Consider the following 23,973-nt stretch of genomic DNA (forward strand, 5'->3'; position numbering starts at 1 on the left):
AAAGGCTGCTCACATCAACACCATCATCCCAGACACCACTGGACCCACTCCAATTCTCATACCGCCCCAACAGAAACATGGTAAAGATATGAAGCTCTCTACCTGCTCCACTGTGTGTGTGTGTGTGTGTGTGTGTGTGTGTGTGTGTGTGTGTGTGTGTGTGTGTGTGTGTTTTGTGGTTCTACAGTTGGAGAACCTGATGTACTACACAGAGAACAATCACAACAAAGTGGTTCTGCGGGATTTCTACCTGTCCAAGTTTGAGAACGGTTCCATCACAGAACCCTGTGGAACACCGGAGTACCTGGGTAGGGTACCTCTCTCTCTCTGCTCTCCCCCCTCTCCCCCTCTCCCCATCTCCCTTCTCACCCCATCTTCCTTTTCTAACTCTCCTCTGTCACTCTCCCCATCACCATCTCCCTTCTCTCCTCCTCCTCCTCCTCCCCCTCTCCTCCTCCTCCCCCTCTTCTCCTTCCCCCTCTCCCTCCCTCTCCTCCTCCTCCTCCCTCTCCTCCTCCTCCCCCCTCTTCTCCTCCCCCCTCTCCTCCCTCTCCTCCTCCTCCCCCTCTTCTCCTCCTCCTCCTCCTCCCTCTCCTCCTCCTCCCCCCTCTTCTCCTCCCCCCCTCTCCTCCCTCTCCTCCTCCTCCCTCTTCTCCTCCTCCTCACCCCTCTTCTCTCCTCCTCCTTCTCTCCCTCTCCTCCAGTCCTATCCTATAGTATCTACAGTAAAGGGCAGCTCAATCATTCTCACCAGAGAGAGAGAGAAGAGAGAGAGAAGAGAGAGAGAAGAGAGAGGAAAGAGAGGGAAGAAATAGGGAAGAGAGAGAGGGGAGAGAGAGAAAAGAGAGAGAGAGAGGAGTGAGATAAGAGAGGGAAGAGAGAGGGAAGAGAAAGAAGAGAGAGAGAAGAGAGAGAGGGGAGAGAGAGAGGAGAGAGGGAGGAGTGAGAGAAGAGAGAGAGAAGAGAATGAGAGAAGGGAGGGAAGAGAGAGAAGAGAGAGAGAGAAGAGAGGGAAGAGAGAGAGGAGAGGGAAGAGAGAGAGAAGAGAGAGAAGAGAGAGAGGAGAGAGAGAGAGAGAGGGGGGGGAGATAGAGAGAGAGGAGAGAGAGAGAGAGAGGGAGAGAGAGAGAGAGAGAGAAGAGAGAGAGGAGAGAGAGGAGAGGGAAGAGAGAGAGAAGAGAGAGAAGAGAGAGAGGAGAGAGAGAAGAGAGGGAAGAGCGAGAAGAGAGAGAGGAGAGAGCGAGAGAGAAGAGAGGGGGAAAAGAGAGAAGAGAGAGAGAGAGAGAGAGAGAGAGAGAGAGAGAAGAGAGAGAGAGAGAGAGAGAGAGAGAGAGAGAGAGAGAGAGAAGGAGAGAGGGAGAGAGACAGAGAAATGAGAGATGAGGGGATAGAAAGAGGAGAGAGAAAAAGGACTGATTTCATCTGATGATGAATAATGAAGCAAGTTAACCTTCTCTCTGTTCCCCCACCTCTATCACCCCTTAACCTTCTCTCTGTTCCCCCACCTCTCTATCACCCCTTAACCTTCTCTCTGTTCCCCCAACTATCTATCACCCCTTAACCTTCTCTCTGTTCCCCCACCTCTCTATCACCCCTTAACCTTCTCTCTGTTCCCCCACCTCTCTATCACACCTTAACCTTCTCTCTGTTCCCCACCTCTCTATAACCCCTTAACCTTCTCTCTGTTCCCCACCTCTCTATCACCCCTTAACCTTCTCTCTGTTCCCCCACCTCTCTATCACCCCTTAACCTTCTCTCTGTTCCCCCACCTCTCTATAACCCCTTAACCTTCTCTCTGTTCCCCCACCTCTCTATCACCCCTTAACCTTCTCTCTGTTCCCCCACCTCTCTATCACCCCTTAACCTTCTCTCTGTTCCCCCACCTCTCTATAACCCCTTAACCTTCTCTCTGTTCCCCCACCTCTATAACCCCTTAACCTTCTCTCTGTTCCCCCACCTCTCTATAACCCCTTAACCTTCTCTCTGTTCCCCCACCTCTATAACCCCTTAACCTTCTCTCTGTTCCCCCACCTCTATAACCCCTTAACCTTCTCTCTGTTCCCCCACCTCTCTATAACCCCTTAACCTTCTCTCTGTTCCCCCACCTCTATCACCCCTTAACCTTCTCTCTGTTCCCCCACCTCTATAACCCCTTAACCTTCTCTCTGTTCCCCCACCTCTCTATCACCCCTTAACCTTCTCTCTGTTCCCCCACCTCTCTATCACCCCTTAACCTTCTCTCTGTTCCCCCACCTCTCTATAACCCCTTAACCTTCTCTCTGTTCCCCCACCTCTCTATCACCCCTTAACCTTCTCTCTGTTCCCCCACCTCTCTATCACCCCTTAACCTTCTCTCTGTTCCCCCACCTCTCTATAACCCCTTAACCTTCTCTCTGTTCCCCCACCTCTATAACCCCTTAACCTTCTCTCTGTTCCCCCACCTCTCTATAACCCCTTAACCTTCTCTCTGTTCCCCCACCTCTATAACCCCTTAACCTTCTCTCTGTTCCCCCACCTCTATAACCCCTTAACCTTCTCTCTGTTCCCCCACCTCTCTATAACCCCTTAACCTTCTCTCTGTTCCCCCACCTCTCTATAACCCCTTAACCTTCTCTCTGTTCCCCCACTTCTCTATCACCCCTTAACCTTCTCTCTGTTCCCCCACCTCTATAACCCCTTAACCTTCTCTCTGTTCCCCCACCTCTATAACCCCTTAACCTTCTCTCTGTTCCCCCACCTCTCTATCACCCCTTAACCTTCTCTCTGTTCCCCCACCTCTCTATCACCCCTTAACCTTCTCTCTGTTCCCCCACCTCTCTATAACCCCTTAACCTTCTCTCTGTTCCCCCACCTCTATAACCCCTTAACCTTCTCTCTGTTCCCCCACCTCTCTATAACCCCTTAACCTTCTCTCTGTTCCCCCACCTCTCTATCACCCCTTAACCTTCTCTCTGTTCCCCCACCTCTCTATAACCCCTTAACCTTCTCTCTGTTCCCCCACCTCTCTATAACCCCTTAACCTTCTCTCTGTTCCCCCACCTCTCTATAACCCCTTAACCTTCTCTCTGTTCCCCCACCTCTATAACCCCTTAACCTTCTCTCTGTTCCCCCACCTCTCTATAACCCCTTAACCTTCTCTCTGTTCCCCCACCTCTCTATAACCCCTTAACCTTCTCTCTGTTCCCCCACCTCTATAACCCCTTAACCTTCTCTCTGTTCCCCCACCTCTCTATAACCCCTTAACCTTCTCTCTGTTCCCCCACCTCTATAACCCCTTAACCTTCTCTCTGTTCCCCCACCTCTCTATAACCCCTTAACCTTCTCTCTGTTCCCCCACCTCTCTATCACCCCTTAACCTTCTCTCTGTTCCCCCACCTCTCTATAACCCCTTAACCTTCTCTCTGTTCCCCCACCTCTCTATAACCCCTTAACCTTCTCTCTGTTCCCCCACCTCTCTATCACCCCTTAACCTTCTCTCTGTTCCCCCACCTCTCTATCACCCCTTAACCTTCTCTCTGTTCCCCCACCTCTCTATCACCCCTTAACCTTCTCTCTGTTCCCCCACCTCTCTATAACCCCTTAACCTTCTCTCTGTTCCCCCACCTCTCTATCACCCCTTAACCTTCTCTCTGTTCCCCCACCTCTCTATCACCCCTTAACCTTCTCTCTGTTCCCCCACCTCTCTATCACCCCTTAACCTTCTCTCTGTTCCCCCACCTCTCTATAACCCCTTAACCTTCTCTCTGTTCCCCCACCTCTCTATAACCCCTTAACTTTCTCTCTGTTCCCCACCTCTCTATAACCCCTTAACCTTCTCTCTGTTCCCCCAACTCTCTATAACCCCTTAACCTTCTCTCTCTTTCTCTCGCTCTCTTTCCCCTAAACTTTTTTTCTCTCCCTTACTTTCACTCTCACTCTCGCTCTCTCTCTCTCTCTCTCTCTGTCAGCTCCAGAGGTTGTGGCCAGACATCGGTACGGTCGACCAGTGGACTGTTGGGCAGTAGGGGTCATCATGTATATACTGTGAGTGTTCATACAGGCTACATACTGTTAGGTCATAGAGGAGTTATATAACATGTAAAACTCTGGGTCTCAACTTACTGAATAGTAGAATACACAAAGAGCAAGTTCAAAATTTGGTTGTGCATCAGTAATTTTTCAGCTAACAATTTTTACATTGGTAAATTAGTCTAGCCAGCTATCCAAGGCCGGACTTACTGACTACACACATTTTTTTTTATGGTTTTTATAGACATGCAATTTAACTGTAAAAATGTATTACCTTTTAATGTGCCATGAACACAACCATGTTTTCATCTGATTGTCAAACAAATCACTTCAAAAAGTAGGTTACCTTTGCATGTTCATCCAAAATAATTCCATCATCCGAACAGTGCAATTCGGTACTGCGATTTGATGTTCCAAACATATTGCTCACTAATACGTCTCCTGCAGAGAGACAAGAGGGAGCATGTCTCATGGAAATAAAAGTGCTGAAAACATGTTGGCTCACTATCTAAAAAGAAGATGGAGAACAAGCTATAGGATGGAAAATACTGGTGTTTTGGCGCGTCTTTGTCACGGTTTCGGCCGAGGCTGCTCCTCTTCCTTGTTCGGGCAGGCTTCGGCGGTCGTCGTCTCCGGAGTACTAGCTGCCACCGTTCTATGTTTCATGTTCTTTTGGTTTTGTCTGTTTCATAACACCTGTCCCTTATTTGTGTATTAATTGTTTCCCTTATTTAGTTCGTGTGTTTGGGTCAGGTGTTATGCGTGATTGTTCATTGTCAGCCTGCCTCTGTGAAGTTCGGATTATTTCTCTCGTTGTGTTTTCCCGAGAGCTCGCACTGTGTGCGCTTTTCTTGTTTTGACGCACTGTGTGTTTTGTGCGTAATTGTGTGCGCCACCCGGTTGGGTTGGCTACTCCTTGTTCTCGTTGCTTTGGGAACATTACTAAAGACGGTTGAAGTCATCCTGGGTCCTGCGCTTGATTCCTTCCACTCACCTACACACACCACTCTGACAGAATCACGCATCAATCATGGAATCAGCAGGAGCGACCACGCCGACAGCCGAGATGGCAGAACGTCTTCGTGGTCAGGAGGACCGCATCAATCAGGTCTGTCACGCCCTGGAGGGAGTGATGAATACTCTGCACCGATGGGAGACCAGCGGGGTTCCCACACCTCCACCAACCGAACCAGCCCCATCGGTCAGCCCCCCCGTCTCATCTCCGGAACCTAGTGGGATTCGGCTCTCGCTCCCGAGGGCGTACGACGGCTCCACTGCCGGGTGTCAAGGATTCCTGCTGCAGGTGGAGCTCTACCTCGCCACCGTCCACCCGGCGCCCTCGGGACACGAGAGCGTCTCAGCCCTCATCTCCTGTCTCACCGGCAAGGCGTTGGAGTGGGCCAACGCCGAGTGGAGGAGAATGGACGCCGCTACTACGAACTATGCGGAGTTCTCCCGCCGCTTCCGTGCTGTGTTCGACCATCCACCGGAAGGGAAGGCGGCGGGGGAACGTCTGTTCTACCTCCGACAGGGGATGAGGGGCGCCCAGGACTTTGCCTTAGAGTTCCGGACCCTAGCGGCTGATGCAGGGTGGAATGAGCGGGCCCTTATCGACCATTTCCGCTGCAGCCTCCGGGAGGACGTCCAGCGAGAGTTGGCGTGCAGGGACACGTCGTTGACGTTCGACCAGCTGGTCGACATGGCCATCCGGCTGGATACCCTGCTCGCCACCCGTGGGCGTCCCGGAGGGGGGGGTTCGCCCATTCCACTCTCCAGCACCTCCGAGCCGAGCCCTATGGAGCTCGGAGGTGCTGGCGCTAGGGAACGGAGGAGGAGGAGCCCGAGGGGACCCGGCCCTTGCACCAACTGTGGTCGTGGAGGACACACCGCGGCTAGGTGTTGGGGCGGGTCCTCCAGTGAGGGAGATGGCAGGTCACGCATTGGGGGGTCCCCCCAGGTGAGTAGGCGCCCTGCTTACCCAGAGCTTTCTGTCGTGCACCTAACCTTGCCTGTTTGTTTCCCACAGGTTGCACCTCGTTCCCAGCATAAGGCGCTGGTAGATTCAGGCGCAGCTGGGAATTTTGTAGATCGCCAGTTCTGTATAGAGTTAGGGATTCCCCTCCTTCCAGTGGATAAACCTTTCCCCGTCCATGCCCTAGATAGCCGTCCGTTAGGGTCTGGGTTGATTAGGGAAGTCACAGCACCCATTCAGATGACGGCGCAGGAGGGTCATGAGGAGAGAATTCAGCTCTATCTGATTGACTCTCCTGCGTATCCGGTAGTGCTGGGTCTTCCCTGGTTGATGACTCATGACCCTATTATTAGGTGGCGAGAGAAAGCTCTTAAAGGGTGGTCTGCTCAATGTGAGGGGCGGTGTCTGGGTGTTTCCATAGGGGCGACCTCGGTGGAGAGTCCGAATCTAATGCCAGCACTGCAGATTCCCCCCGAGTATGAGGATTTGGCACTGGCGTTCAGTAAGACTCGGGCGGCGCAGCTGCCGCCTCATAGACGGGGGGATTGTGCGATAGATCTCCAGTCAGGAGCAGCTCTCCCGCGGAGCCATGTGTATCCCTTGTCTCAAGAGGAGAGAAAGGCTATGGAGACATACATCTCTGAGTCTCTGAGACAGGGATACATACGGCCCTCCGTTTCACCCGCTTCCTCAAGTTTCTTTTTTGTAAAGAAAAAGGATGGAGGTCTGCGCCCGTGTATTGATTACCGCGGTCTCAATCAGATCACAGTGAAGTACAGCTATCCACTTCCTCTGATTGCGACTATGACGGAGTCACTGCACGGTGCGCGGTTCTTTACAAAATTGGATCTTAGGAGCGCATATAACTTGGTACGCATTCGAGCGGGCGATGAATGGAAGACAGCGTTTAGCACGACTTCCGGACACTACGAGTATCTAGTCATGCCATATGGGTTGATGAATGCTCCCTCAGTCTTCCAATCCTTCGTCGATGAGATTTTCCGGGACATGCAGGGACAGGGAGTAGTTGTGTACATCGACGACATTCTGGTGTATAGTCCTACCCGTGCTGAGCATGTAGCCCTGGTGCGCCGAGTATTGAGGAGGCTGTTGGAGCATGACCTATATGTCAAGGCAGAGAAATGTCTGTTTTTCCAGAAGTCGGTCTCCTTTCTGGGTTACCAGTTGTCTGCGTCAGGGGTGAAGATGGAGGTAGACCGGGCGTCAGCTGTGCGTAATTGGCAGACCCCAACCACTGTGAAGGAGGTGCAACGGTTCTTGGGTTTTGCGAATTATTACCGGAGGTTTATCCGGGGTTTTGGACAGGTGGCAGCTCCCATAACGTCTCTGTTAAAGGGGGGTCCGGTGCGCTTGCGGTGGTCAGCTGAGGCGGACAGGGCATTTGGGAGACTAAAGGACCTGTTTACCTCGGCGCCGGTGCTGGCGCATCCGGATCCTTCTTTACCGTTCCAAGTAGAGGTGGACGCGTCAGAGGCCGGGATAGGGGCCGTTCTTTCCCAGCGTTCTGGCACTCCACCTAAACTCCGTCCCTGTGCGTTCTACTCTAAGAAGCTCAGTCCGGCGGAGCGGAATTATGACGTAGGAGACAGGGAGCTGTTAGCCGTGGTACAGGCCCTAAAGGTGTGGCGGCATTGGCTCGAGGGGGCTCAACACCCTTTCCTCATTCTAACTGACCATCGTAACCTGGAGTACATCCGGGCAGCTAGGAGACTGAATCCTCGCCAGGCTCGTTGGACTATGTTCCTAGCCCGGTTTGTGTTTAAGATCACATACATCCCTGGGTCCCAGAACGGGAAGGCAGATGCTCTGTCTCGGCGGTATGACGCAGAGGAGAGGTCAGTTGAGTCCACGCCCATACTACCGGAGTCTTGTCTGGTTGCTCCGGTGGTGTGGGAGGTTGATGGTGAGATCGAGCGGGCGTTACGCACCGACCCGAGTCCTCCACAGTGTCCTGTGGGTCGGACGTACGTTCCGCTCGAGGTACGCGATCGCCTCATTTGTTGGGCTCATACGTCCCCCTCCTCTGGCCATCCGGGTATCGGCCGGACAGTGCACTGCCTTAGCACGAAGTACTGGTGGCCAACGTTAGCTAGGGATGTGAGGATTTATGTCTCCTCCTGTTCGGTGTGTGCCCAGTGTAAGGCGCCCAGACATTTGCCCAGGGGTAAGTTACAACCCCTGCCTATTCCACAACGACCCTGGTCCCACCTCTCGGTGGATTTTGTTACCGACCTCCCCCCCTCACAGGGGAATACTACCATCCTGGTCGTTGTGGATCGGTTCTCTAAGGCCTGTCGTCTCCTTCCCATGCCGGGTCTACCCACTGCCCTACAGACCGCTGAGGCTCTGTTCACCCATGTCTTCCGGCATTACGGGGTACCCGAGGATATAGTGTCTGACCGAGGCCCCCAGTTCACCTCTAGGGTGTGGAGAGCATTTATGGAACGGTTGGGGGTTTCGGTAAGCCTTACCTCGGGGTACCACCCGGAGAGTAATGGGCAGGTTGAACGTGTCAACCAGGATGTGGGTAGGTTTCTGAGGTCATACTGTCAGGGCCGGCCGGAGGAGTGGGCGAGATATGTGCCCTGGGCCGAGATGGCACAGAACTCTCTTCGCCACTCCTCCACCCAACTAACCCCTTTTCAGTGTGTATTAGGGTACCAGCCGGTTCTGGCACCATGGCATGAGAGCCAGATCGAGGCCCCCGCTGTGGATGAGTGGGTGCGGCGCTCGGAGGAGACGTGGGACGCTGCACACGTCCATCTGCAGCGTGCCATACGTCGACAGAAGACGAGCGCCGACCTACACCGCAGTGAGGGGCCAGTGTACGCACCTGGAGATCGAGTCTGGCTCTCAACCAGAAACCTGCCCCTCCGCCTGCCCTGCCGGAAGCTGGGTCGGCGGTTTGTGGGGCCATTTAAAGTCCTGAGGAGATTGAACGAGGTGAGTTATAGGTTAGAACTACCTGTTGATTACAAAAATATTAACCCCTCGTTCCATGTGTCTCTCCTCAGGCCGGTGGTAGCTGGTCCACTCCAGGACTTTGAGATTGAGGAGACTCCTCCGCCCCCGTTGGACATCGAGGGGGCTCCGGCGTACACCGTGAGGTCCATCCTGGATTCTAGACGCCGGATGGGGGGTCTTCAATATCTCGTGGAGTGGGAGGGGTACGGCCCGGAGGAGCGGTGCTGGGTGCCAAGGAGGGACGTCTTAGACCAGTCCCTACTGACCGATTTCCATCGGGGTCATCCTGCGCGCCCTGCTCCGCGTCGTCCGGGTCGTCCCCGAGCTCCGGGTCGGCGCACGGCTGGAGCCGCGCGTCAAGGGGGGGGTACTGTCACGGTTTCGGCCGAGGCTGCTCCTCTTCCTTGTTCGGGCAGGCTTCGGCGGTCGTCGTCTCCGGAGTACTAGCTGCCACCGTTCTATGTTTCATGTTCTTTTGGTTTTGTCTGTTTCATAACACCTGTCCCTTATTTGTGTATTAATTGTTTCCCTTATTTAGTTCGTGTGTTTGGGTCAGGTGTTATGCGTGATTGTTCATTGTCAGCCTGCCTCTGTGAAGTTCGGATTATTTCTCTCGTTGTGTTTTCCCGAGAGCTCGCACTGTGTGCGCTTTTCTTGTTTTGACGCACTGTGTGTTTTGTGCGTAATTGTGTGCGCCACCCGGTTGGGTTGGCTACTCCTTGTTCTCGTTGCTTTGGGAACATTACTAAAGACGGTTGAAGTCATCCTGGGTCCTGCGCTTGATTCCTTCCACTCACCTACACACACCACTCTGACAGTCTTAAGGATGGAGGGTCATTTAATTTCCAGTTTGTAGCCCTTTCCTGCAGTCAAATGACCAAAGCGCCCTCTAGTGGCCTCCTGGGTGGAATGTTATTAATATCTTTCATAATTTCATAACTAATAAGCGATATTTATTTTTTGCCGAAGATCAAACGGTTTTGTTATATTTCAGTCTTCTGTGATGTATATGAGGTGTAATATTGGGATGCAAACTCAATATTGAATACATTTCAACTCTATATCTGACATGGTACAGGTGCCTTCTTTTTCTTTAAGCCCTAAACCATGTCTGTGAGGTGGATACCTTTGTTTCAAAGTAGATTTGTTTAAGACTACCAAGAAACACTGTGACCCTCATTTAGCCCACTGCAGTAAAATGTTAAGCAAAAGTTTTTTCTAAATGATTGATGAAAAAAAGTACAGTCCAACCCATTGGGTATCTCATCACACCCTCATATTGTTTTACCCCATATGTAACTCTGTGTTGTTGTTTTTATCGCACTGCTTTGCTTTATCTTGGCCAGGTCGCAGTTGTAAATGAGAACTTGTTCTCAACTGGCTTACCTGGTTAAATAAAGGTTAAATAAAAATAAAAATAAAAAATATGCCATGTCTTGAAATATGCGGATAGACGGATTAAAACAACATTTATATTGTAAAACTTCTGACAGCCAACTTTTCTAACCCTGTCCCCAAATGTTGGACTTTATAGCGTTCCCAGAAGGCATGAATGATTGAGTCACTGTTAGTTTTACACTTAAGACATGACTCTGCCGTTGTGCTGTAGAATTTGTTCATTTTGTCTCTTGCGTAATAAAGTCTATACATGAGTTTATACTGAACGAAGCGTACATTTTCGTTAACTGTAATTTATATGTTTTCTAAGAGGTTGTCAGTTCGATAGGCTGTTATATATCTTAGCTATCATATAAGTATCCTTTTCTGACTCAAATAGAATTCCCTCAACATTGCTCTGATATCCAAAAGATTTCAGATCGAAATTGTGATAAAACTTTTAAATTGCGTGCATTTGAAAATATCTACATTGGTCAGTCCAATATTGCTTTTTAATTCTGTCATGGACATAATTGTGTTTCCTGTTACCAAGTCAGTTACGGTTTCTATGCCATTAGTGTTCCATGAGGACCAATCTATCAGGGAATTCTGAAACGCTATCCAAGGATTGTTCCATAGGGGTGTGTTTTCAGGGAGTGATATCGGTTCTTGTAGAATACGTTTCATTTTCTTCCATATTGTTATAGTTTTCTTAACAATTAAGTTGTTAATGTTCTTAGCTCCTTCCTTTGAAAACAGACACGTGAAAATATTCTGGGGATGAGCATCTTCAATATGTACCCATTGTTCCTGTTTAGTGCATTTAACTATATGTCTCAAGTAAAAGCCCTGGGGGGTGAGTTGATACAATCCCAAGTCTGGGAGGTTAAAACCCCCCTCAGACTCAGGAAGATGTAAAACTTTCCTTTTTATTCTATGAGTTTTATTTGCCCGTATAAAGTCTGTTATGACCGAGCATACTTTTTTAAAGAATGTCTTCGGTGGGATAATTGGTATTACCGAAAATGAAAATGACTTTTAGGGGGTTGGGGAGATCTCGTCCTGTCACCAGTAATAACTCATCATAATGATTAGTCCTGTCCCCAGTAATAACTCATCATAATGATTAGTCCTGTCCCCAGTAATAACTCATCATAATGATTAGTCCTGTCCCCAGTAATAACTCATCATAATGATTGAGGAGATTTTAATGTTTATTTGTATTTATTAGCTACTCTTCCTGGGGTTTATTATGGATCCCCATTAGTTCCTACCAAGGCAGCAGCTACTCTTCCTGGGGTTTATTATGGATCCCCATTAGTTCCTACCAAGGCAGCAGCTACTCTTCCTGGGGTTTATTATGGATCCCCATTAGTTCCTGCCAAGGCAGCAGCTACTCTTCCTGGGGTTTATTATGGATCCCCATTAGTTCCTACCAAGGCAGCAGCTACTCTTCCTGGGGTTTATTATGGATCCCCATTAGTTCCTGCCAAGGCAGCAGCTACTCTTCCTGGGGTTTATTATGGATCCCCATTAGTTCCTACCAAGGCAGCAGCTACTCTTCCTGGGGTTTATTATGGATCCCCATTAGTTCCTGCCAAGGCAGCAGCTACTCTTCCTGGGGTTTATTATGGATCCCCATTAGTTCCTACCAAGGCAGCAGCTACTCTTCCTGGGGTTTATTATGGATCCCCATTAGTTCCTGCCAAGGCAGCAGCTACTCTTCCTGGGGTTTATTATGGATCCCCATTAGTTCCTACCAAGGCAGCAGCTACTCTTCCTGGGGTTTATTATGGATCCCCATTAGTTCCTGCCAAGGCAGCAGCTACTCTTCCTGGGGTTTATTATGGATCCCCATTAGTTCCTGCCAAAGCAGCAGCTACTCTTCCTGGGGTTTATTATGGATCCCCATTAGTTCCTGCCAAGGCAGCAGCTACTCTTCCTGAGGTCCAGCAACATTAAGGCAGTTATATACAATTTAAAAAACATTAAGTGTGTGCCCTCAGGCCACTATTCTACTACCACATATCTACAACACAAAGTCCATGTGTACATGTGTGTAGAGTGCGGATGGTATCAAGTGTGTGTCTGTGCCTGTGTGTGTGTGTGTCTATTCACAGTCCCCACTGTTCCATAAGGTGTATTCTTACCTGTTTTTTAAATCTGATTTTACTGCTTGCGTCAGTTACCTGATGTGGAATAGAGTTCCATGTAGTCATGGCTCTATGTAGTACTGTGCGCCTCCCATAGTCTGTTCTGGACTTGGGGACTGTGAAGAGACCTCTGGTGGCATGTCTTGTGGGGCATGCATGGGTGTCTGAGCTGTGTGCTATTAGTTTAAACAGACACCTCGGTGCATTCAACATGTCAATACCTCTCACAAAAACAAGTAGTGATGAAGTCAATCTCTCCTCTACTTTGAGCCAGGAGAGATTGACATGCATATGAATGTTAGTTCTCCGTGCACATTAAAGGGCCAGCAGTTATGCACTGTTCTGGGCCTAATGTAAGTCCCTCTTTGTGGTACCTGACCACACGACTGAACAGTAGTCTAGGTGCAACAAAACTAGGGCCTGTAGGACCTGCCTTGATGATTGTGATGTTAAGAAGGCAGAGCAGCGCTTTATTATGGACAGACTTCTCCCCATCTTAGCTACTGTTGTATCAATATATTTTAACCATGACAGTTTACAATCCAGGGTTACTCCAAGCAGTTTAGTCTCCTCAACTTTTGCAATTTCCACATTATTAATTACAAGATTTAGTTGAGGTTTAGTGAATGATTTGTCCCAAATACAATGCTTTTAGTTTTTGAAATATTTAGGACTAACTTATTCCTTGACACCCATTCTGAAACTGACTGCAGCTCTTTGTTAAGTGTTAAAGTGATTTCACTTGCTGTAGTAACTGACGTGTCTAGTGTTGAGTCATCCGCATAAATAGACACTCAGGCTTTACTCAGAGACAGTGGCAGGTCATTAGTAAAGATTGAAAAAAGAAAGGGGCCTAGACAGCTGCCCTGGGGAATGACTGACTCTACCTGGATTATGTTGGAGAGGCTTCAATTAAAGAACACCCTCTGTGTTCTGTTAGACAAGTAACTCTTTATCCACAATATAGCAGGGGGTGTAAAGCCATAACACATAAGTTTTTTCCGAAGCAGATTATGATCGATAATGTCAAAAGCTGCACTGAAGTCTAACAAAACAGCTCCCACCATATTTTTATTATCGATTTCTCTCAGCCAATCATCAGCCATTTGTGTAAATGCATGTTGAATGCCCTTCCCTATAAACGTGCTGAAAATCTGTTGTTAATTTGTTTACTGTGAAATAGCATTTTATCTGGTCAAACACATATTTTTCCAAAAGTTTACTACGGGTTGGAAACAGGCTGATTGGTTGGCTGTTTGAGCCAGTAAAGGGGGCTTTGCTATTCTTGGGTAACGGAATGACTTTTGCTTCCCTCCAGGCCTGAGGGCACACACTTTCCTGTAGGCTTAGATTGAAGAGATGGCAAATAGGAGTGGCAATATCGTCCACTATCATCCTCAGTAATTTTCCCATCCAAGTTGTCAGACCCAGGTGGCTTGTCATTGTTTAAAAACAACAATAATTTTTCACCTCTTCCACGTTCATTTTACGGAATTCAAAATTACAACGCTTGTCTTTCATAATTTGGTCAGTTATGCATGGATGTGTCACAGGTTCAGAATTTTTTGTTGGCATGTCATGCCTAAGTTTGCTATCCTTGCCTATGAAAAAATCATTAAAGTAGTTGGCAATATCAGTGGGTTTTGTGATGAATGAGCCATCTGATTCAATGAATGATGGAGCTGAATTTGCCTTTTTACCCAGAATTTCATTTAAGGTGCTCCAACGCTTTTTACTATCATTCTTTATGTCATTTATCTTTGTTTCATAGGACAGTTTCTTCTTGTTGTTCGATTTAGTCACATGATTTCTCAATTTACAGTATGTTTGCCATTCCTTTTGCCTCATCCCTCTCAACCATAGGAACAGGAACAGCGCCGGAAGAAGATGGCTGCCGTTTTACAGCCCTCTAACCAATTGTACTATTATGTGTGTTTTTCCGCGTTATTTGTAATTTATTTTGTACATAATGTTTCTGCCATCGTCTCTTATAACCAAAGAGAGCTTCTGGATATCAGGACAGCGATTACTCACCTCGCATTGGACGAATACTTTTTCTTCAACGAGGCGTTCGCGAAGGATATTCTACAGACACCCAACAAGGCCCAGATCCCCGTCATTCGCGTGAGGAAGAGACGGAGATATCGTGGGCGCAGATCCGGGTGCCTTGTAAGGATCCGACTACATGACTGCATGGCTGCATGGCCAGGCACGACTCCAACACCATCATTAAGTTTGCCGACGACACAACAGTGGTAGGCCTGATCACCGACAACGATGAGACAGCCTATAGGGAGGAGGTCAGAGATCTGGCCGTGTGGTGCCAGGACAACAACCTCTCCCTCAACGTGACCAAGACAAAGGAGATGATTGTGGACTACAGGAAAAAAAAGAGGACTGAGCACGCCCCCATTCTCATCGACGGGGCTGTAGTGGAACAGGTTGAGAGCTTCAAGTTCCTTGGTGTCCACATCACCAACGAACTATCATGGTCCAAACACACCAAGACAGTCGTGAAGAGGGCACGACAAAGCCTATTCCCCCTCAGGAGACTAAAAAGATTTGGCATGGGTCCTCAGATCCTCACAAAATTCTACAGCTGCACCATCGAGAGCATCCTGACTGGTTGCATCACCGCCTGGTATGGCAACTGCTTGGCCTCTGACCGCAAGGCACTACAGAGGGTAGTGCGTACGGCCCAGTACATCACTGGGGCAAAGCTCCCTGCCATCCAGGACCTCTATACCAGGCGGTGTCAGAGGAAGGCCCTCAAAATTGTCAAAGACTCCAGCCACCCTAGTCATAGACTGTTCTCTCTGCTACCGCACGGCAAGCGGTACCGGAGTGCCAAGTCTAGGTCCAAAAGACTTCTCAACAGCTTCTACCCCCAAGCCATAAGACTCCTGAACAGCTAATCATGGCTACCCGGACTATTTGCACTGCCCCCCCACCCCATCCTTTTTACGCTGCTGCTACTCTGTTAAGTATTTATGCATAGTCACTTTAACTCTACCCACATGTACATATTACCTCAACTACCTCAACTAGCCGGTGCCCCCGCACATTGACTATGCAACGGTACCCCCCTGTATATATAGCCTCCCTACTGTGACTTTATTTTACTGTATATATAGCCTCCCTACTGTCACTTTATTTTACTTCTGCTCTTTTTTTCTCAACACTTTTTTGTTGTTGTTTTATTCTTACTTTTTTTGTTTAAAATAAATGCACTGTTGGTTAAGGGCTGTAAGTAAGCATTTCACTGTAATGTCTGCACCTGTTGTATTCGGCGCATGTGACCAATAAAATTTGATTTGATTTGATTTGACCATACATTTTTTCAATTCCTCATCAATCCATGTGAATTTAACAGCTTTTACAGTTATTTTCTTAATGGGTGCATGCTTATTAGTAACTGGAATAAGCAATTTCATCAATGTGTCCAGTGCAGCATCTGGTTGCTCCTCATTACACACCACAGACCTCATTACACACCACAGACCAGCAAATATTATCTACATCTTCAACATAAGAATCATTACTAAACGTATTGTATGACCTCTTATACACTATATTAGGCCCAGCCTTTGGAACTTTGATTTTCCTAGATATGGCTACTATATTATGATCACTACATCCAATGGATTTGGACAGTGCTTTAGAGCAGATTCTGCAGCATTAGTATGTCACGCCCTGGCTCTGGGGACTCTCGTATGTTGAGCCAGGGTGTTAGGTTCTAGTTTTGTGTTTCTATGTTGGCCAGGGTGGCTCCCAATCAGAGACGGCTGTTGCTCGTTGTCTCTGATTGGGAGCCATACTTAGGTAGCTGTAAGGCATTCGTTTGGTGTGGTTTCTTGTTCCTTTTGATTTGTGTTTGTATCGAAGGACTTCACGTTTCGTTTGTTGTTTTGTTTCGCTGTGGTGTACAAGAAAATAAATATGTACGCATCTCACGCTGCGCCTTGGCCCGCTTCTTTTCAAGACGATCGTGACAGAAGAAACCACCACGACTGGGTCAAGCAGCGTGATGAGGAGAAAGGTTGGAATTGGGAGCAGTGGAGAGAGAATTGGACGAGAACCATGGGGGCCTGGTCCACGGGGGAGAGACAAGCCCAGAACATTTTTAGGGGGGGGCTCACGCCGTGGACGACGGGGCAGCAGGAGTACGGGATAGAGTGGTTCAGAGGGTTGGCAGAGGAGGCCGCCAGGTTACGGGAGTTACTGGACACCAGGGGGAAGGAGTATGTAGAGGCACGGCGAGAGGTACTGGGGTGTGTTGCCAGTCCGGTCCGGCCCGTTCCTGATCCCCGCGTAGGGCCAGTGGCGTGTGTTCCCAGTACGGTTCGGTCTGTTCCTGCCTCTCGCACCGAGCCTGTGGTGCGCGTCGCCAGCCCGGTCCGGCCTGTTCCTGTCCCTCGCGCCAAGCCTGTGGTGCGCGTCGCCAGCCCGGTTCGGCCTGTTCCTGCTCCCCGCACCAAGCCTATGGTGCGCGTCGCCAGCCCAGTCCGGCCTGTTCCTGCTCCCCGCACCAAGCCAGTGGTGCGCTTCGTCAGCCCGGTTCGGCCCGTCCCTGCTCCCCGCACCAAGCCAATGGTGCGCGTCGTCAGCCCGGTCCGGCCTGTTCCTGCGCCCCGCACCAAGCAAGTGGGGCACTTCATCAGCCCGGTTCGGCCCGTCCCTGCTCCCCGCACCAAGCCAATGGTGCGCTTCGTCAACCCGGTTCGGCCCGTCCCTGCTCCCCGCACCAAGTCAATGGTGCGCGTCGTCAGCCCGGTCCGGCCTGTTCCTGCTCCCCGCACCAAGCAAGTGGTGCGCTTCATCAGCCCGGTTCGGCCCGTCCCTGCTCCCCGCACCAAGCCAATGGTGCGCGTCGTCAGCCCGGTCCGGCCCGTCCCTGCTCCCCGCACCAAGCCTGTGGTGCGCGTCGTCAGTCCGGCACAGCCCGTGCCTGTTCCACCGGTGCCTGGTCCGGCACCGGTCAGCTGCTCCACTCCGGAGCTAGAGCATTCCGCTCCACCAGTGTTCAGTCCAGCTCCGGCCAGCAGGGCCAGACCGGATCAGGGGCGCTTTGGGGGGTTAGAGAGGGAGTGGGAGTCATGCCCGGAGCCGGATCCACCGCCGAGGCGGAGTGCCCACCCGGTCCCTCCCCTGTTGTGTTTGGTTGGCGCGGCCGGAGTCCGCGCCTTTGGGTGGGGGACTGCCTGGCTCTGGGGACTCTCGTATGTTGAGCCAGGGTGTTAGGTTCTAGTTTTGTGTTTCTATGTTGGCCAGGGTGGCTCCCAATCAGAGACGGCTGTTGCTCGTTGTCTCTGATTGGGAGCCATACTTAGGTAGCTGTAAGGCATTCGTTTGGTGTGGTTTCTTGTTCCTTTTGATTTGTGTTTGTATCGAAGGACTTCACGTTTCGTTTGTTGTTTTGTTTCGCTGTGGTGTACAAGAAAAATAAATATGTACGCATCTCACGCTGCGCCTTGGCCCGCTTCTTTTCAAGACGATCGTGACATAGTAAAGATGTGATCAATACATGTTGATGATTTCATTCCTGTGCTGTTTGTAAATACCCTGGTAGGTTGCCGGCACTGGTTACAGTTTGAAGCTTTCTCTTGAGTGGGCAGCTTGATGACAGCCAGTCAATATTTAGGTCACCCAGAAAATATACCTCTGTTGATATCACATACATTATCAAGCATTTCACACATACAGTATTATCCAGATACTGACTCTTAGCACTTGGTGGTCTATAGCAGCTTCCCACCAGAATGGGCTTTAGGTGAGGCAGATTAACCTGTAGCCATATTACTTCAACAGTATTTAACATGAGATTTACAGGAATATGAATCTGAACATACACAGCAACATCTTCTCCATGGGCATTCCTGTCTCTTCTGAAGATGTTGAAACCTTGTATTGCTACCACTGTATCATCAAATACTGTCTCCTGAGTGGCGCAGTGGTCTAAAGCACTGCATCGCAGTGCTAACTGTGCCACTAGAGATCCTGGTTCGAATCCAGGCTCTGTCGCAGCCGGCCGCGACCGGGAGACTCATGGGCGGCGCACAATTGGCCCAGCGTCGTCCAGGGTAGGGGAGGGAATGGCCGGCAGGGATGTAGCTCAGTTGATAGAGCATGGCGTTTGCAACGCCAGGGTTGTGGGTTCGATTCCCACGGGGGGCCAGTATAAAAAAAAATGTATTCACTAACTGTAAGTCGCTCTGGATAAGAGCGTCTGCTAAATGACTAAAATGTAAAAATGTAAATGTAATCAAATGTATTATCTAAGTGAGTTTCAGAGATAGTCAGTATATAAATGTTATCGGTTACTAGCAAGTTATTGATTTCATGGACCTTGTTTCTTAGGTTAAATGTGACCGACCTGCTCGTTTTGGTCTTATGTAGCAAAATTTGAAATTGTGTATATATTGGATAAAAGTAGAGACTCAGAGCTAGAAAAATGTATATCATACACTGTAGTTGAGGTACAATGGGAAAGTAATTCTGCTTTTGAAAGTTGATAAACTTGTAACCCCACTTTTGAGAAAAGAAAATGGCCCTTGAATGTTTTGGTAAACCTGCTGGAGAGCTCTTCTTTGTCGTCTTACACCTATTCAGCATCGTTCACACCCTCTTAAGCCTTAGCCCCACCCATGTCTTTAAGGATTCACATGTGAGGCCATGTGCTAAACAGAGTGAGTAGTTTAGTAAACAACCAAAGATTTCAAGACTAAAAGTGGATAAAGTAGTAGCCTACAATAAGGAAAAACTCCAGGTAAAAATACCCTTTATCTAGTCCTTGGCCTATATCCTAATCTGACTTTGGTGCAGGTCATGTTGTTCTTCACATTACCGTATCTGGTAAACACACACTATATCTTATAAAATCTATGTTTATTTGTCACATGCACAGGATATAGAACGTGTTTGCTTATTTTTTTATTTGTGAGTTTTGGTGGGCGGTACTCTCTTGGCAGGTTTGTTGTGGTGCCAGATTCTTTCCATTTTTTAATAATGGATTTAATGGTGCTCCGTGGGATGATCAAAGTTTCTGATATTTTTTTATAACCCTGATCTGTACTTCTCCACAACTTTGTAATGCAACAAAATAGGAAAAACACCAAGGGGATGAATACTTTTGCAAGGCACTGTACACATGTTCATGAAATACAATAGATGGCAGTACCTGACTAACTTGATGGGTCATGTAATCATCTGGTGAAGTGGGGTCTTTTGTTTAGACATGTTGCTAGCTAAATAATTAACCTAATGGTGATTTCAAGACAACTGGGAACTTGTCAAATCATGACATCAGTGATCTAGAAAGAGGCCCGGGTATCCTGAAATAAAGAAATGATCTCACTACAATACATTTTAATAGAAAGGTAGCAAAAATAGAAAAGATTTTGCTACCGTGGAAAGGAAAGTACCTGTCTATTTGTAGAAAAATCACACTGATTAACTCTTTAGCATTATCCCAGTTTACCTATTTGCTTATGGTCTTGCCTACAACTAGCGACCTGTTTTTTAAATTATATGAGCAAAGAATATTCAATTTTATTTGGAACGGCAAGCCAGATAAAATTAAACTGCCTATTTATATAATGAATATGAATTCGGAGGGCAGAAATGATTAAATATTGAAGTATTAGACCTCTCACTAAAGGCGTCAGTCATACAAAAGTTATACTTAAATCCAAACTGGTTCTCTTAGTAAGAATGTCTCAACCCCATGTTCAAGAATGGCAGTTTTTCCCTTTATTCAGATTACAACCACTCACTTTCAGTTGTTTGAAAATGAAATAATCTCCAAAATATTGCTATTTTTAAAACAAGCAATAGAAAGTTGAATACAATTTCAGTTTAATCCACCAGAAAAGACAGAACATATATTACAACAAATATTGTGGTTAAACTAAAATATACTAATTGCTACAGTCCCCTGTAGCTCAGTTGGTAGAGCATGGTGCTTGCAACGCCAGGGTTGTGGGTTCATTTCCCACGGGGGGCCAGTATGAAAAAATAAATAATTATGCACTCACTAACTGTAAGTCGCTCTGGATAAGAGCATCTGCTAAATGACAAAAAAATAAAATAAAAATGTAAACAAAAAAGATTAAAAACCATGATCAAAATAAAAAAAAGGTTGAATCTTTGTAAATGACATCAGAAATAGGACTGGTGGAGATCCATTTTTGACATGCGTTTTTCAGGATTTTGTTGTTGTTATTCTGTCTCTCACTGTTCAAATAAACCTACCATTAAAATTATAGACTGATCATGTCTTTGTCAGTGGGCAAACGTACAAAATCAGCAGGGGATCAAATACTTTTTTCCCCTCACTGTACATATTGGAACCATCTTACAGATCGCATTCACTCTTCTCCAGAGGTTGCATTGCCCCATGGACGTTCTCACCATAAAACCAGGACAGTGAATCATTCTAATAAGTTTGGTTTTAATAAAATTAAACCAAAAACAAGCACTGTTTTTTTAAACAACAATAAATAAATAAAATAAAATAAATAAACTCGGCAGGATATAAAAATACACGACGCTTTGAACCATCATTATATTATATATATTATCATTATTCATTATTATTATATTCATCATTAGCCTAGCCTAGCCTAGCCTAGCCTAGCGACGCTGTTGAACCAGTATAGTTATAGTTATTATATTCTAGGGTAAGTAAGGGAAGAGTGTGTATTCATCGAGGTTCTCATGTCTCGTTTTATTAGCCTACATCATGGAGGGGGGTTTTTACGCATTTCCAAAAGCATGGCTATAATAACGCAGGCCTGCCTACAATACTCCTCTCAAACTTGATCTTTTAATAAAGCTTTGGTGATTAAGATTTATTTTCAAGCAGTCTCACAAGCCAAATCCTTTTTCAACGGTCTTGACTAGCCTACTTGATTACATTGGGCAAGACAAAAAGAAAACAGCTTTCATTGAGAGGAGGGGAGGCTATGCTTGGTTTTTAATCAAATAAAACAAAATGGGGAAAAAACATTTTTGTTTTATGTTCCTAAATACGAAGTATACAGGCACCTAAAGCACATCTTATTCCATGTGCGTCACGGCTGGATCGTCTGCGTTTCCCCTGTCAAAATTGATGACTGAAATTAGCACTTTGGATCATGTTTTTAAGGACACTTCTCAAATATTTCCACTCTGCCCATCTGAGCTCAAGAGTGCTGATGTTACACAGGTAAATGACCAAACCTGATGGGCTGAAAATGCCAGTGCGCCAGTTTTTACATGACGAAATTGCAAACTAACGTGCGTTTGAAGGATGAAGGGGCCGGAGTCTCAGACACTCTCACGGTCCAATGAGGGGGAGCTCTGAAGACCTGAACCTGAGGTAGAAGCCACTGGAGAGGGAGACAGAACAGATGACGAAGGTGCAGGTATCTCCGGATCCGATCTCGAAGCGGAAGCCCCAAGGGTTGAAGGCGCCAGAACCTCTGGATCCAGGGCGGCGAAGCTGTTTGAAGTCTGTATCCGGTCTGGGCTTCTCATCACCAAGGAGGCCCATATTGTCAAAGGCCACTGCTTTCTACTTCCACGGTGAGTGAAGTGGCTCCATGGTTGGTTGGCAGGGTCAAGAATAGGAACATCCACTAAGTCATCCAGAAGCATCCTACTAACTCAATTTTCCAAGGAATGGGGAGACCCCTTTGTGGAAGGATTACTGCAGAGCACCGGCCAGTCGTTTATGGAGAGACGACACAGTGGTGACACTCCCACCAGGTCAGAGCGGCGTCCAGCTACAGGAGTAGAAGAGGTGGTGACACTCCCACCAGGTCAGAGTAGCCACTTCGCCTCTGTAGTCCTCTGCGAGCAAACAGTTACATTGAAAGTCCGGACAGTCCACATTGTCCCCGAATTGAGCAAAATAAACACCGCTCCTGCAGCGTTGAAACTGTTCGTTAGCGACCTCCATTTGAAACTACAGGCTAGCTAGGCTAACTAGGCTAACTGGGCTAACTGGGCTAACTGGGCTAACTGGGCTAGCTAGGCTAATTGAGCTTCTATGTCTATCTTCTTGACAGAAATATATACACTGCTCAAAAAAATAAAGGGAACACTAAAATAACACATCCTAGATCTGAATGAATGAAATAATCTTTTTAAATACTTTTTTCTTTACATAGTTGAATGTGCTGACAACAAAATCACACAAAAATTATCAATGGAAATCAAATGTATCAACCCATGGAGGTCTGGATTTGGAGTCACCCTCAAAAAATTAAAGTGGAAAACCACACTACAGGCTGATCCAACTTTGATGTAATGTCCTTAAAACAAGTCAAAATGAGGCTCAGTAGTGTGTGTGGCCTCCACGTGCCTGTATGACCTCCCTACAACGCCTGGGCATGCTCCTGATGAGGTGGCGGATGGTCTCCTGAGGGATCTCCTCCCATACCTGGACTAAAGCATCCACCAACTCCTGGACAGTCTGTGGTGCAACGTGGCGTTGGTGGATTGAGTGAGACATGATGTCCCAGATGTGCTCAATTGGATTCAGGTCTGGGGAATGGGCGGGCCAGTCCATAGCATCAATGCCTTCCTCTTGCAGGAACTGCTGACACACTCCAGCCACATGAGGTCTAACATTGTCTTGCATTAGGAGGAACCCAGGGCCAACCGCACCAGCATATGGTCTCACAAGGGGTCTGAGGATCTCATCTCGGTACCTAATGGCAGTCAGGCTACCTCTGGCGAGCACATGGAGGGCTGTGCAGCCCCCAAAGAAATGCCACCCCACACCATGACTGACCCACCGCCAAACCGGTCATGCTGGAGGATGTTGCAGGCAGCAGAACATTCTCCATGGCGTCTCCAGACTCTGTCACGTCTGTCACATGTGCTCAGTGTGAACCTGCTTTCATCTGTGAAGAGCACAGGGCGCCAGTGGTGAATTTGCCAATCTTGGTGTTCTCTGGCAAATGCCAAACGTCCTGCACGGTGTTGGGCTGTAAGCACAACCCCCACCTGTGGACGTCGGGCCCTCATACCACCCTCATGGAGTCTGTTTCTGACCGTTTGAGCAGACACATGCACATTTGTGGCCTGCTGGAGGTCATTTTGCAGGGCTCTGGCAGTGCTCTGCCTGCTCCTCCTTGCACAAAGGCGGAGGTAGCAGTCCTGCTGCTGGGTTGTTGCCCTCCTATGGCCTCCTCCACGTCTCCTGATGTACTGGCCTGTCTCCTGGTAGCGCCTCCATGCTCTGGACACTACGCTGACAGACACAGCAAACCTTCTTGCCACAGCTCGCATTGATGTGCCATCCTGGATGAGCTGCACTACCTGAGCCACTTGTTTGGGTTGTAGACTCTGTCTCATGCTACCACTAGAGTGAAAGCCCCGCCAGCATTCAAGTTACATTGGTAACACACTACGTCGCGAAGGACTGAAATCCTGCAGCGCCCGCAAGGTCCCCCTGCTCAAGAAAGCACACATACAGGCCCGTCTGAAGTT

General features: G+C 48.1%; 1 protein-coding gene across 1 annotated transcript in view; it reads left to right on the forward strand.

Annotated features, from left to right (window-relative positions):
* Nucleotides 1-23,973, forward strand: part of LOC311147574 (caM kinase-like vesicle-associated protein) — a gene marked incomplete at both ends in the record, with an annotated part of 46,238 nt that overhangs the window by 10,421 nt on the left and 11,844 nt on the right. Inside the window, 2 exons of the mRNA XM_084184323.1 lie at nt 188-308; nt 3,948-4,023. Coding sequence (XP_084040449.1) covers nt 188-308; nt 3,948-4,023 — 197 coding nt within the window. The remainder of the gene's footprint in view (nt 1-187; nt 309-3,947; nt 4,024-23,973) is intronic.

The sequence above is a fragment of the Coregonus lavaretus genome, assembly GCF_964263955.1.
Source record: "Coregonus lavaretus genome assembly, chromosome: 20".
Lineage (NCBI taxonomy): Eukaryota > Metazoa > Chordata > Actinopteri > Salmoniformes > Salmonidae > Coregonus > Coregonus lavaretus.